The 15,475-nt window shown below is 37.4% G+C and overlaps 1 protein-coding gene across 2 annotated transcripts; it reads right to left on the bottom strand.

The window, feature by feature from the left end:
- Positions 1-2,111: 2,111 nt before the first annotated feature.
- Positions 2,112-14,076, bottom strand: wnt11 (wingless-type MMTV integration site family, member 11). 2 transcript variants are annotated; one of them, XM_081354999.1, is made up of 6 exons: positions 13,867-14,076; positions 12,290-12,503; positions 10,765-10,991; positions 9,225-9,505; positions 7,831-8,123; positions 2,112-3,364 (listed from the first exon to the last, which is right to left on the bottom strand). In XM_081354999.1, the coding sequence occupies exons 2-6, from the start codon at positions 12,370-12,372 to the stop codon at positions 3,190-3,192; spliced, it is 1,059 nt and encodes a 352-aa protein (XP_081211125.1). In that variant the 5' UTR covers positions 12,373-12,503; positions 13,867-14,076; the 3' UTR covers positions 2,112-3,189. The 2 variants fall into 2 exon arrangements, with proteins under 2 accessions (XP_081211125.1, XP_081211126.1); XM_081355000.1 differs by having other exon boundaries at positions 12,290-12,500.
- Positions 14,077-15,475: the final 1,399 nt, after the last annotated feature.

Raw genomic sequence — 15,475 nt, 5'->3', positions numbered from 1 at the left:
TATTCATACTAACCCAGTATGTCATTTTGATTTGGCATGTGAACTTATAGAGGAAGATAAAGTCTATTTGTTGCTTATTCTGGTCAAGAACTGCCCACACATCTCAAGGCTGGAATTAAACTAACACAACTTTTGCCCAAATGGTCACCCTGATTTGCAGTCTGGAGTAGTCAATGCTAGTTGCAGAATTCAGATCCACTCTGCGGATATTGGGCAGTCGAGTTGACATTTTTTCCGAAAATCAGGTAACACTTTATTTTACAGTGTCCATGTTACATATGTTACGTGTACTTACCATAGTAATAACAGTAAACTTATGCATAATTACATCCAACTAACCCTCATCTCCTCAACCCTAATCCTACCCTAACGTTACGGTAAGTACATGTAATATTACTCAGTTCTTAAATGTATAATAACATTGTAACAATAACACCTTAAAATAAAGTGTAACCGAAAATCATGTAGTGTATAATGGCAAAGACTCCTCACTTCACTTTCTTCTCTTCAAATTATGAATCCGTCCAGTCGGAGGATATCAAACACATTTGATATTTTGAGCCGATTGTTTTTATTTGTCATGCGCTTCATAGCAGTAAGGTGCATGTTTTCTGGGTGAGTTAGTTTTAATTGGAAGGACTTGAAAGTCTGATATAATGTCATCCTTCCTCAGTCGTTAAGTGTGTGATGTCCAGTTTTCTCAACCATTTACTGAGTCAGCAAGTGTATGATGCAGTCTTAGAAATCTGTTCAGATTTGAAAAGTTCTGTAGTGTGTCCTGCCTTAACTGGTATGTAAAGTGATCAACGGCAGCTATTTTATTTTAACGTGCCATTTAGGGAAATTTGAAAAAGATACAGCCAAAATGAGTTTTTCGATTTTCACAAGTTCTTTTGTGTTGATTATATAAGACTGTCAGAGTGTCTTGTAAATTGTCTGAGGTTGTTTTTAGTTCAATTTACAAGAAAAAATGTAGACCCTGTAGCATAGACTCATCACTTGAAAACACTTATCTGTGTTGAAAGTCTGGTTCAACGCTGATAGGGAGAACAGGAAGTAATGAGCTTGCTGCTACTATCTGCAATTGTGTTTTGGGTCGTAATCGACTTGAAATGTGATGTACGAGCACGTTGCTTCCTTCTCAGCGGTCCCACTTTACAAATGATTTTCTGTTACAGGATTTTCCTCAGCATGTATGAAAACACTAGCGTTGTTCTTGGCCCGAGAGCAGTCTCAGCATGAAAAACCTATATGAGTCCATGACAACAGCTTGGCTAGCTAACAAGGCAGAACTTTTCTGTATATGAACTGTGCACTTTCATCATTAAAATCCTCTCAAAATACGTGCTAATCACCCGCACACTGATTTCTTGACTACCGCAAACAAACAAAACACTGTAAAAGCTCCAAAATCTATCCAGGCCTCCTTGTCTGGTATTGCATTGCGCTGTCTGCTTTCCTGGCCGAGTTTGCTCTCTTACAATGTCAGTCAACCTGGAGAACATGTGCTTGCCTGGTGGTGCTCATGACCTTAAAGTGTTAAAACAGAGCTAAAGCAAAGAGGCTCATCTTAATGCTAACCCCTTGAAAATCTGTTCTGGTCATACCATGAGAAGCAATTTAGCCTGAACTTTTTTCATGTAAGGTTTCAGTCCATCTACGTCATCTTCTCTGTTGTTGTAAAACCTGAATAAAACAACAGTCGATCAGGCCCCTGAGTAATGGACAATTAAACGCTGGAAAGAGTTGAGCACATTGTGCCAAGCACAGAGGTTTTGCTAGCGCTAGCACTAGCACGTTGCTATTTATTGGGATATGATGTCCAAACAAACACTTCCCCAGGGTTTTTGAGTTTGAGAGACCAGTTCTTGTGTGCTTTTAATCGGAACAATAACAAGTGTGAGATGACTAATAGAAATGTCATGTGTAATTGTGCTAAATTGTTATTTGCTCAAGACAAGGAACTTAAATTAATGACAACTATGTTAAAACTTTGGATATACCGGTCAAGAAATAATTAGCTAGTGTGGTTTTGTTTTTGCAGTCAATCTTGCTCAACATGTCATGAAAGTCCTTGTGAATGAAAAGAAAAAAGGGAGTCTAAGAGGTTTAAATGGTAAAGATTTTTAATTAGTTTATAAATATTTCTTTTTTTTTAATTCAGCATACAAAAATGACAGTATGTACATCCACAGATAAGTGGTTCACGAAGGCCGTAATGGGTGACCCACATACTCTGTTCACATGCTCAGAGAGGTTTGGCATTTGAATGTCAGCATTTTTTTATGTTGGGTAAAGATATAACAAGGCACAACACATATAGTCCAATGTCCTTGCTGATATACGTGGAATAAATACAGGTATTCTTCCTCTAGAATTGAAGTAACCAACCAACAGATGGAAGCCATTGCTCCTCATCCAAGAGCCGCATTTGAAGTTCCCTTTGCGTGTTCAGCACTTTCTTTATCTCGTCAGTCTCTTAAACAGTCTTAACTGGTGAAAGTAAAGTACCATCTGAGTTTTGAGGCCTGTATCCCTTAGAACTTGGAATGTGGAATCCTCTGGAACGTCAAGCAATTCCGAAGGTTCTAAGAAGAGCGCTTAAAATCAATGCCTTGTCAAAAATAGGGAAAATGTACCTTTTCAAAAAATAAAAAAAGGGACCCGGGTACTGTGTAAGAAAATAGACTTAAAATCTGGATAAATGTTTTTATGTTTAAAAAAGAGGAGAGATCCTCTTGAGGACGGTGAGCTGGGTGTTAAAAAAAAAAACATGTTCATTTGTGCAGTAAAAAAATAAAGTCCAGCTTCTGAGTTGATATTTCTTTATAAAAGTTCATATAGCCAAAAATAAACCATGTTTTCTCAAAAGCATACAAGCTGGAAAAGCATAAGACAAAAGTAAGCCTTGTTGGTACACATGCTTTGGTTATCTGTGGCCGAGTATGTCAGGTAGACAAAGGTTATGCTCCACACCCAGGCTGAATATATCTAGAACAGAATCAAGTCTTGACATTTTCAGCTTGTTCAACCACAATGTCTGGGAATTCGAATGAGAATTCAGTCCAGTTCTGTTAAAATGAGTAGAGCGGATTCCAGATCTCCTTTAGATTAGTTTAGCTGAGAATAGGTACGTGTGATGGGGATCAGCACAATTATCGGAGCAGACCGCAGAGATGGATAGCAGACTCATTTGCACACATATTTCTCCACAGTCCTCTCGCACTTTTTGCACGTGACGTAGCAGCACCAGTGGTATTTGCAGTGGCAGCGCTCCACCACTCTCTCTGAATAAGGGTTGTAGCCTCTGCCACAGCACATCAGATCACAGCTGTCACTGCCGCTGGAGGTCTTATTGCACTGCCTATAGAACAAACAGACAAAAACAACTTTATAGTACAGACTGTACCAACCATTCAACTCTGAAACATAAAAACTAAGGCTATGCAAATAAAAAAAATAAACTAGACTGTAAGTCTAGTTTACCAAGTAATGGGTTGACAACAACTAGTTAATACTAGTATAATTGCTCTGATTGACGTTCTCTGGAGATTTCTACATAAGGGCTATTTTTAACAGGTCATCTTAAAAGTGCAATGCTTTTAGCGAGACAAAGCACACACATATTTGGGAGAAATATTTTTTTTATAGAAATATTTTCCATTATTATTTTTTTATTATTTATATTTTTTAATATTTGACATTATTTTTTATCAAGACTTCATATTGATGAATTTTATTTTATTTAAAAATCTGCAGAAATATTTTCAATATTTTATTTTCTAAATGTAATATTTCTGATAAAATAGTACTTTTATTACAGTTTTTCATAAAAAAGTATTTTTAAAAACATTTTTTAAAATGTTTATACAAAGTTTATTATATAAGTACTTACAAATTTTTAATTATGTGACTTTTTTTTATCAACACACTTAAATATTAAAGAATATACATTTTTATTTTTAAAAAAATCTGGAAATATCTTCTAAATTTGTCTATTTTCACAGTTTATATTATTTATTATTTTAAACTATTTTTATCCAGACATTTTAATATTGAATGAATGATAAATTATAGAAATATTTTCAGAATTATTTTCTATATTTATCTATCATTACCTTTTTTTTTTTTGTAAAATATAAAACAGCCAATTTGTCTCACTGATTAAAAATGTATCAATACTTTTTAATAATGAACGGGGGAAAAAAAAATTATGATAAATGTACTAACTGACTAGTCAGTTGTTGGACAACTAACTCCTACCCAATCCAGGAACAAGACTTCAAAAATACATTTTTACACAAATAGATGACCAAACATCTCTCTGTGACCATGAGAGCCATTACTAAACATAAGCGTCTTTTCAAACCAAGGTAAACATTTAGCTCAGCCACATATTAAACCAACAGCACTAAAACTTCTTATAGCTCGTTTAAGAGCCAGTTGATTCGTACCCAGGGAACATTTTCTTCGCTTGCATTTAAACCTAGCAGGAGTGGATCTTGCAGACGCCCTCATGTACTGAAGCCTGAGGCATCTGAGCAATGAATAGCCCTGTCATAAATCACACTCTATACACTAGGGGTCGGCCTGTGTGTAGCCCTCTCCGTGTAAGTGCATTGTTTTATAATTGTGTGGTGTTAATGCTCAGGGTGCTGAGAGACAGACAGAGGGCATGGCTTCTATGAGAAGGAGAGAGAAGTGAAGAATGCTGTTATTTAAAACTAAAGTAAAAGTCTCCCAGGTCAATGCTGAAAGGCAGCACTCGACGAGTAGCATATATTCAAATGCTGACCTGCACCAACGTGGAGTCAAAAGTCAGAAAGTTTATAATTTATGAAGAGTAGGGGGAAAAAAAGCCTAAATTTAGTACACTTTCCTCCTAAACTCCTAATGTTCTTAAAGTGATCTGGTTTTACCATCAGTTTCACAATTTAACAGCTGTGAGCAGAACTTTAAATTTTACCTCAAAGTGAAAACACATTTTAAAACACATCTTTTAAACATCGCTCACAGTTTGTTTCTTTAGCGATACCGATCATCTCTAAGCCTTTGGGATGTTGTTCTGTCTGAACTTCTAATGTGCCAATTTCATTAATCACAGTCTTGAGGCCCACAAAGCAGCACGGGGGAACACGGAGAGCAATGTAACTATAGATGAGGCAGATGAGATACGCTTGTCATTGGGTCTCTACCCATCTCTCATCGCCAAATCAGATTAGAGAACCCAACTCTGCAGGTCTAGTTAGGGTAACACTTACGGCTCATTATCTTAAGACCTTCCAAATCACAAAGAGAGGATGTGCAATGATAGCAGCTTCCTGACTGCTTCCTGACTTCATGGGTGAATCTCACATTTCACCCCCAAAATCAAATAAAAAAATAAAAATAAAATGTTATTATTAATTGTTATGGTGCTGATTATATATATAGTGCTGATTTCGGGGTGGAATATGACCTGGTCTTGTTCTTCACAGGTTTCATGAGACTCACCCTTGTTTCATGGTATTATGCTAATTGACCTTCTGTAAAACTGACAGCAAATCAAAACGTGAGGACTAAATTAGTCATGTGATTAGTCAAAATTAAATGTGAGGACAGGAGATGTGGTAGTTACATGTTTTAGAGACAGGTATAGGGTGATGGGTTCAACAGAGGAGCTGAACCCTCTACATACCAGAGACCAACATGGAAGCAACATGTGCGAAACACACAGTTCCCTGTTGACGTTCTCTAATGATTACAAAACACACCAGTGTCTTGTGACCAAGTGCAAAGCACTAAATATATGAACAGAGAGCGCATGTGAGTGGTCTTATCAGGATTAAGGCCGAGGATGCATACTGTGTGTTGAGTGCACCTGACATACAGCATGTCTCTAGGTTATTTGTGCACTGACTTATAATACCTATATGTAAAGCCTAAATGGTTACAATGTTCAACTGAAAACATTGAGTTTAAGAATTATAAAGTTCCAACTCTAAATTCTGACCGGATGAGCCACGTTCAAAGACATTGTTATATAAGTGACACCGAAGAATCTATGACAAGTGGGCATCTTGGTGACATCTAGGCAGATATTATTATGCAAACATTATTTCATGTTAAAATGTTATGTTAGAAACATTATAAATATTTCTTCTGTGGCTCAAATCACACAAAACGCTATAGAAAAAATAAGTAAAATAATTGTATTATTACTATATATAATAATTATTACTATATATTAGTGGGCAAATTCCAATCGGAAGTGAGCACCCCTATGCCCTACTCACTCCGAAGGGAAGAGCCCTTGAAGTGGGGACTTTGTAGGCAGTAGGGCACTTCTGTGTCATGCGTTAACTCCAGCTCACCCTCCATATCTAGATTTAAAAAGAATCGCGAGGACTTAACCATAAGCAATTAAATTACTTCCTTGAAGTGACCATGGCATGTTCCCTTCGCTAACGGACTTTTGGAAGGGCCCTTCGTGAAAAGATTTAGAAGTTCACTTTCGCTTGGATCGCCCCTACAAATGGTGTCCCCTTCCCAAAGTGCCCTTTAAGGGTGCAAAAACACTAAAAGACCCAGTGTCTTTTATTTTTGTTGCCACCATTTTGTTGAAGTGTTTTTGCCGATAGTCTTTACTTCCCTATAGTGATGTATATCAAAACGAAACAGCTTCTCAAACAAGAAAACATGTAGGACGGGATTTGATTTTGTCAATCAGGAATTGATTGGATGGTTGGATGTTTGTGGTTTGCTATTGCTGTGATGTCATGTGAGTGATAGGTTGTCCTGCCCTCGCACCAGTAAACACATCATCAGAGAAGAGGGAGGGGAAGTTATTTTGATTATAAATTATGAGGGCACATGAATTTAAAAATAAGAATTGTCAGGTTCATGGTGACTTTAAGACTGTGAATTGCACACAGTTGCTGAAAAATAATGTCATATGATCCAATAATTCCATGTATCTTAGCCAAAAAAAACATTACAGAGCACATTTATACGCAAACATAACAAAAGCAAGGAAGCTGAGGTTACTCCATTCTTACCTAAATCTATACCTGAGTCTCCACTGATAAAGCAATAGGAAATAAGCAGGAAGAATTCATTGTCGTGCTAATCTGTGTGTGCAGTGCTGGTATCAGCCGAGAGCTCTTAGCTCTGTGAATAACTGCATTACTCACAGACTGACTCTGATAACGGTAAAGAGGACACAGTCACTTTTGACATGTCAAAGACACGTGTGCACACACACAGACTGATCCTCTATGCTTTATCAGGGCTTTTCACAACAAAATGGTGCCACCAGAGAAGGAAGAGAAGAGACAGTAAAAGAGGGACAAACTAAAAGGTTGCACCACGTTTAATGACATGAGCATTGTGCTTAAAAACAACCTACAAGTTGAAATAGTTGTGGAAATGTGGAATAATTTGCTTTTCTAATCAGCAACAAATCAGCAAGTTAAAAATGAGGCCAGAGGTCAATCCGTTAGAGTTAGTTAAATTTGATTCTAGTTTTGTTTCTGGACTTCAAATGTTTGCACTTTAAGATATGTTTTTATGATCTGTCATTGCTGTCACATGAAGTACTTGTGTCCATTCCAACTAAAATGACAGGTATATGAAATGGTAATAAATATTTTTAAATATTATATATTTAAAAAAAAATCTCAAATGCATAAAAATATGATATTAGAAATATACTTTTTGCATTAGGGCCTGTGAAAATATTGGCGGGGCATTTATAAATTTGACTTTATAAATTCCAAATTTCCCAAAAAAACGAACAATCCTTATTGTCTGAGCACTGAAGTATGTAATCTGTTAATTAGTTAGTCTCACCTGTCCTGAGTACCAAAAGAGCCCATCTTGTCATTCCTCATGCAAAAGTCTGGTGAACTCTGCAGATAAACCAGCTCGTTCTCTCGGACTGGCCGGATGTCGATGTCTTTGGGGACGAGTTGCTTTCGTGTGCCCATGGGCCGATGGACCACCTTAGTGGCTGACAAGTACTTGGTCTTCAGATCCATTGCGATGTCTTTCAGGTCCTGTAAGCCTCTCCAACAGGTCCGAATGGAGCAGGATCCAGAAACACCGTGGCATTTGCACTTCATGACCAGAGCGTCTCGCAAAGCCTGCGTAGGGGGGTTTGGGATGGATTCAGATGAAGTCAAAAGTAAAATGACATTATGACAATCTACACAGGGAATGCAACATACTAGTGAATTTGGACAGCTTTTCTTCAACAAATAAAGAAAAAAATCCACTTTGAAAACTGATCATACTCAAACAAATACCAAAAACCCCATTTTAATTAAGAACTTGGTTTGAATCAAGTTTATAATTCGAATCAGATTCCTTGACCGATTGCCTTTCAGATTAAGGGTGTGGTCACATTAGCAGTATTTCAGTGAAATTTCGTAGCCAAAAAAGGTAGATTGTCAATAGTGTAAGATGTAATAAGAACAGCTCACACAGAAGTGACTGTCAGCAAATACGTGTCACCAACTCAAACACGAGCGAAATCTCGTGGAAAACTTTCGCCCTGATGCAAAACTCCCATGTAAATTCTTGTTGGAATGTCCCGTGAAATTTTGCCAAGCAACAATACATGTGAACGCACCTTAAAGGGTTAGTATACCCAAAAATTAAAATGAATTTAGGCTTTTATTCGCATTTAAACATTCACCAACTCACACATCAGTTGTGGTAAACGGAGGCTCAAGGACGTTCGCTTGACGTGCAAGAACCAATGAGGTTAATTCTCGTTTTATACAGCACGTTTGAGCCTCAGCAAGAACCAATGAGGTTCATTCTCGTGTTACGCAGCACGATTGAGCTTCAGCAAGAACCAATGAAGTTCATTCTCATGTCACGCAGCACGATTGAGCTTCAGCTAAATAACTAAATTAAATCTGTTTATCATATAAAACGATCGAGTCTCTTCAGAGAATTTAGACTAAACCGCTCAATTCATATGGATTAGTTTTCAATCTCTTTATGAAAAGATGTCTTTCTATGTTCATGTCTATGGAGGGACAGAAAGCTCTCAGATTTCATAAAAAAAAATCTTCATTTGTGTTCCGAAGATGAATGAAAGTCTTATGGGTTTGGAACAACATGAGGGAGAGTAATTAATGACAGAATTTTCATTTTTGGGTGAACTATCCCTTTAAGCCTTGAGTCTTTCATAGTGAATAACTGATACCATGTGGTTTCTGTGAGGTACTGCTTACCTGTCTGCCCACTTCGCTATTATGAAGATGCATCAGCTTGTTGGCATGCGTGCCAGACTTCTTCTTAAACTTCATAGGTGCATCAGAAAACTTGGAGCCCATAAGGAGACCATAATGCAGGTTATCAGCACAGCCGCCCCACCTGTACCCAGGCTCTGGTATTTCACCTGGAATGGGACCACACGAGCACAACCTCAGGTCTCCGGAGGTGCACGCCCGTGCTATAGTGTGACTTATAGCGGCTGCAGAGAGAGCGTATACAAATGCAGATTCCCTCGTTCCTGAAAAAAAAAAAAAAAAAAATTATTAAAATGATTTGCTAGTATAAAAAAAAACATGAATTCTGAATCCTCATCACTGACTTTTTTCCCTTATAGAAAAGCAAAGCAACATGAGAAACCCGTCAGAATGCAGTAAGAAAGGATAATGGTGGAGATTACTGAACTGTTCTCACAGTGCACATATGTCATGACAAGATAATAGGTGTAGAAACTGGAGAGGCTCAGCTTGACCCCGTACAAGGTACATCAAAGACCATCTCCTTAGCGGTGCACTTATGAGAAGCAGGAGCGCTTTAACTCTTGACAAATGCGAACGGTCTACGGGGAAGGAGGGCAGTTCTCTAGAACTTCAACCAGATTTAGTTTGACCATAACCAGCATTTGGATCATGCTAAAAGCTCTTAATAAATAAATAGGGAGGACGATTAAACCACCCGTTATAAAGCAAAGCATGCATGTGTCAGCGCCGTGTGGAAATTCAAGACGTGACGACACAACATAAATCCATGGAAAAGCAATGAAAAACATAAAGTGGACAACATGATATCCCTTTCATGACTATTTAATTGAATTGATTTCATATTTCTTTAATTTGTTGACAGCTAAAAAATCACATCTGTGCTACAGGGGTCGGACAAAGGGTAAAACTGTAGGATTTAAAAGACTGTGAAACTAGCAAAAAAAGGCAATTCTCTGTCCATTACTGACTAACTCACTCAATAGCATCTCTCATTGAATAGAATGGATCCTATTGTTAGTCCTCACAGTAAACGCTGCTCCTCCGTGAAGCCTCACATCAAACGGAGCAATAGAAAGAAGAGCGATGTGCAAGAATTCCATGGGTCGGAGGTTTCCGGGTGAGCAGGGGTACGATTTCTTTTATCATGCAGCGAGGCACTTAGGCCCAATTGCAGCATTTAACTGGCATAGTCTTCGTTACCCGGAGCGAGAGTGTTTAAGGATCACCGTAGGCTGCTTTTTAAACCATTGCCCTCATAAAGTTTTCCCTCAACAATTAGATGGGTTCCTCAGACCTATTAAGGCCTGAATGGAAACCATACTCGGGTATAAAGAGAGGTGTGTGGTCACTTAAGTTGCCTTGAAGGAACTGGCAATAGACGGAGACTGGCCCTTTCGTATATTTAGGGCTTACTGTGTCTAAACAGAACATCTGTGGATAGGTTTCAGAAAAGGTTCACACAAAATAAGCTTGACTTGGAAATAATCCTCTTTGGACATGATTTTCTTCTGTAACTCACCTCGTTCCAGGTCCGGGAGGAATTTTTGAGTATCAATAGAGGAACAGTTCCAGCGCATGTCTGCAAAGGTCTTTTGGCAGACCTTTTTAACCTCCCGTGCTGCTTGGATGATGGTTTGCATGAGTTCCAGGTTACTCCTACAGAGCTGAGCCTGAGAGGAGACGAGGCCTGGCAAACTCTTGCAGTGCTGGGTCTTGTTGATGTGTTGTGTGGTCTGTGATAGTGCCCTGGATGAGGAAAGACACGTTTCAGTGAACACTTGATGTCTGCAAACTATATTCGTTCATTTAAATGTCTTTTGAGGTGAAGATGTTCAATCAAATTTTGTATCGCAAGTTAAACAGAATTCAAATGTTTGGTGGTGTGAAAAGTGATCAAAATATTTGTGGCAAGTCTTGAGTTTAAACTCAAACTCAAATAAACATGGTTAAAGCCAACCCTAAAATATTAAGAGCAACATCAACAAAGCGTTCTCGCACGCATTTAAGCTGCGGGCTAAAATTGTTCAGTGTCTCGCTCGCAAAGGCATGCAAACAACAACCCATTCCCAGAGATAATCAATCAAGATTAGAGCAAATGGAAGAAGATTATTTCTGCATCACTTGGAAGCAAGAAAGGAACCAAAAAGCAATTGCCAATGGAAAAAATGTTGTTTATCCGCAAGATGATTTGTTCATTGTTAAAACTTTAGAGAATGTACCATGGTATAGCAGCTGTCATACAATACTAGAATCATTTTTGCAAGGTTAATTCATAGTAGAAACCTCAAGTCACAGATGTAATCTTAGAAATGATCTAATAGGTTTTCAGTTTACAAGAAATGATTGCGAAACGTCTGCGACCAAAATCGTTAAAGATAAACAATATTCATTTCAGTAAGACTTTGTAGTGAAACTTGTTGAATTCAAGCGTTGTTTTCATGATTCCTGTTCTATTTTACTAAAACACATACATGTATTACTATTCGTGAGAACCAACCAATACCTATGCCTGTTTCAGATTAGGGGCCGCCACTTTATGTTCCATGATATGACTGACAGACCCCTGTCTTAACCTCCGCACTCACACACATACACCCTCTGTCTTTGTTATACAGGGAACACAGGTGTTTATGGCGGCATCTGTTTTGTATTTTTTGCCATGCAATACTCTTTACCAGCATCCTGTGCATGCGAAATGGCCTCTTCACATCCAATTTTATCCACCGTCATGTTTTCCATTCCAATGTATCAATTATGTGAATACAAAACATTCTGCAGAAATTACAAGTTACCGGCAAATTAGTGTTGAACTAGATTTACTTTGGACTTAATAGAATTAAGATCAAATTCTGTGAAGCGACCTTTTAGATTTTTTCCTAACCAAAAGCCATTGTTCCACTATCAAGAAAAGGTCGATTCCCAGGTTCCAAAATTCATTTTTTTTTTTTTTCATGTTACACATAGTTTGACAAATCAACTTGAAAAAACATCTTGAATGCATTTGAAACAGTTTCAGTATATATAGAGAGAAAGGAGCAACTCACAGCCATTTGATTCCTGTGCACTGCTGAGACAGGAGCAGGAATGTGAGAAGACAGAGCGGGAGTGAAGGGAAGGTTCGCTTCATGCTGTACAATAAGATCCAGCTCGATCAGAAGACACTGACGCAGGTGCTCGCTGACCCCACTGCTTCTTAACACAATTCTAATTAAAAGCCAAAAGCCATGACACTTGTTCCTTCTTTCTGTCCCTCTCCTGCTTTAAAAAGAAAATAAGATTCAGATTAAATCGATCACACACATCTGATGGTTACTATGCAATGTGCACTTGACATACTTTGAAGAATTTTTAAAACATAAAAAAACAGCTTTTACACACTGCTTTGCTCCAAATAGTAATTTTGTATTTTGTAAGGCTGTATTGTTATTTTATTAGCCAATTCTATTGCATTACCGTATTCTCTTGTTGTGCGGGTTTAAAAATACAATTTTAAGTTTTTGTATCTCCTTGTGAGAAGCAGTTAAGAAAACCCTAATTACAAAAGATAAATTATTCTAAAGCAAAACTATTTTTTTAATAGTACGCTGCAATTTTTTTTGCAAAGTGTTTTCTAATACTCAGCATGCACATTTCTGAAATATAGGTGTGGCAATTTTTGGAATGTTATCAAATGTTTTCAGATTATTCCATTCGCTGGAACAGGACAGCAATAAACAGATACTACCTCCCAGTGGACATGCTGTCTGGCCTCAGGCATGATGCTTTCACATACAGACAGTGATTGTCCAGATAGCAGAGCTGTTGTTTTTTCCCCCCTCCTGGCTATAGACCTACCCTGACAACTATACATTAAAAGTGCTATTACAACTACAGATGTACCTAATGTATCAAAATTATAGTACTTGTTATATGTATTACACTTAAAATGTTTTCTGCTGTTGAATATATAATTACTACTATAATAATTTCTACGGTTTAATGTATATATTAGTGCTTATCAACAACAAATTTCAAAGTGGAGATTGTAACTTGGACACAACTTTGATTTTACAAACAAATTTAAGGCAGCAATTAAGTTTTTTTTTTCTTTGCTTTAAAGAAAATTTCAACAATACAAGTGTAGTTTACATCCCATGCATTATCTATAATCTATATCCCATTAGGACAGATATAGCTACGCCTATACGTGGTTTAGAGATTTTAATATTTTTCAGAGCTCATATACAGCCTACATAATTAAACAAAGCTCATTTATGATATAGATAACGCCTATTTTAAGATATGAGTGATAAGAGTATAGGTTAAGTAGCAATAAATAGCCTATAAGCAAAAGCAATAAAACAGCTGTTTACTCTTGCAGGCAGCGCTTTCACAAAGATTGCACTTTATCTTTTATCTCCTGTATTTTCACCTGGGGGGGGGGGGGGGGGGACCGAAGTAAACTTAAAATGTAATTAGTTCACTCGATGTAACCCCTTTGGGTGGTCTACAATTTAGGCACTATTGCAGATTATTGCCCTGTCAATTGACTTTAACTTGCACCAGGGATATTTAAAAACTACGACATCTTTGTAAATAAGCAATCAAGCGTAAATAAAACGGAATGCACTTTCATCCTCACCTTTATCAAACAGAGGCTGACGTCAAAAAAAAAATGCCGATTGTGCAAAGTAATCCAAAAGTGCGTTTTATTTAAATCCAGCCAAACTTCTGCAGTTAATCCGTTTCTGTGAAGTCCGAGTGAGAAAGCATCATGCAACAGTCCAGTGATAAAGAGAAGAGTCTTGATTTTGCTGTGCTGTGCTGCTCGCGCGCTGGAATCTGCTGGACTGACGGTGCACACGGAGGTCGAGACTATATGAGCCCTCGCGCCACTTTGATCTCGCGCTGATGTCAGGGACCATTAGCATAACAAAGTGGTTAAGGTTACGAAGCCAAAGAAAACGTCGAAAATATGATCTGTGGCACTCAGACATCTCGCTACTTTTGATTGGGAATTTCAGCGTTTTTTTCCAAGGCTATTTGCATTGTGGGTCATTCCTCGAAAAAGGTGCGTTTTGTGTCCCTCATGAGTATGTGTGTAAACGATGACTTCAATCTGACACATATATGATATTGAAGGCAAATATTTTATTGTTTTTTATTTTAATTTCCTCTTCCGTTTCCAAATTATTCTTAATTATCCAAATATCCTTTACACATTTCAATGAAAAAAATAAAATAATGTATAGATAAGCATATATATAATTTAGTTGTTCATAACTGTGCTTTATTAAAATGGTTTACAATTCCATAACGGTCATGATGACATCATCATCCGTGCAGGATATGAAATACTCAAGCGTAGAGGTGTGATTTATCATCACTTTATCTTGTTATTTTGTCAGGGCATGGTTTTAGGCTAGTCCATCCTGTCACTATTATTATGTAGTACAGTAGCCTAATGTTTTTTGAAAACGGAATATTTGCATTACATTTCCTTTTAATAAACCACACATAATATCATGCAATTGGCTTGCATTTATTTTAAAAACTGATACTTTGGGAAAGACACCCTATTTTCAGCACTGCAATCCATGAGAAGTAAATTAAGTGAGAAATCACGGGAGAGTGAATTTCGGGAAATAAAATAACAGAATTCGCTACAAAGTTGGAAATATGGCAATTCTAGTGTTTGTATGGTCCATAAAATTATAGGCTATGCAGAGTTTCCACACTCATGCCATTTACAGTGCTGTGCACGGCCCATATTGGCCACTCCAAAAACGGCAAAGGCAATTTTCCAAGCACGCTAATAATGATTTCCACGTGATGAATACATCCCGATGCACGTTTCATATAGCCACTATATGACAAAGGTTCTTCTACATTTCACACAATAAATGATTTAACCTTCAGAAATACTCCCAGTAGCCCATTGAAGTCCACATCTGAGCAAAGATATTTCCTAATTTATAATAATGAGCTATTAAATTCTCTTGTTATTTTTGGTCTATCAAGAAGTATAAAAGAGTCCATTAAAGGATTCATTATCCTTACAGATTGCTAATAATAAATATAAATGTGTTGAGAAAATATTTTTATAGAATAAAAAATAGTCCACTACGTGTATCCATTTATTACAGTTCCCACCACACACAATGGCCAAGTTAATATTTTAACCATCTATGGAACTGTCATTTTAATAGTGTCTATGGTGTAATAAATGTCAAGATGTTCTCTGGCCATAT

This window comes from Scardinius erythrophthalmus (genome assembly GCF_964197995.2).
Source record: "Scardinius erythrophthalmus genome assembly, chromosome: 23".
Lineage (NCBI taxonomy): Eukaryota > Metazoa > Chordata > Actinopteri > Cypriniformes > Leuciscidae > Scardinius > Scardinius erythrophthalmus.
This window is presented reverse-complemented; position numbering and strand designations above follow the sequence as displayed.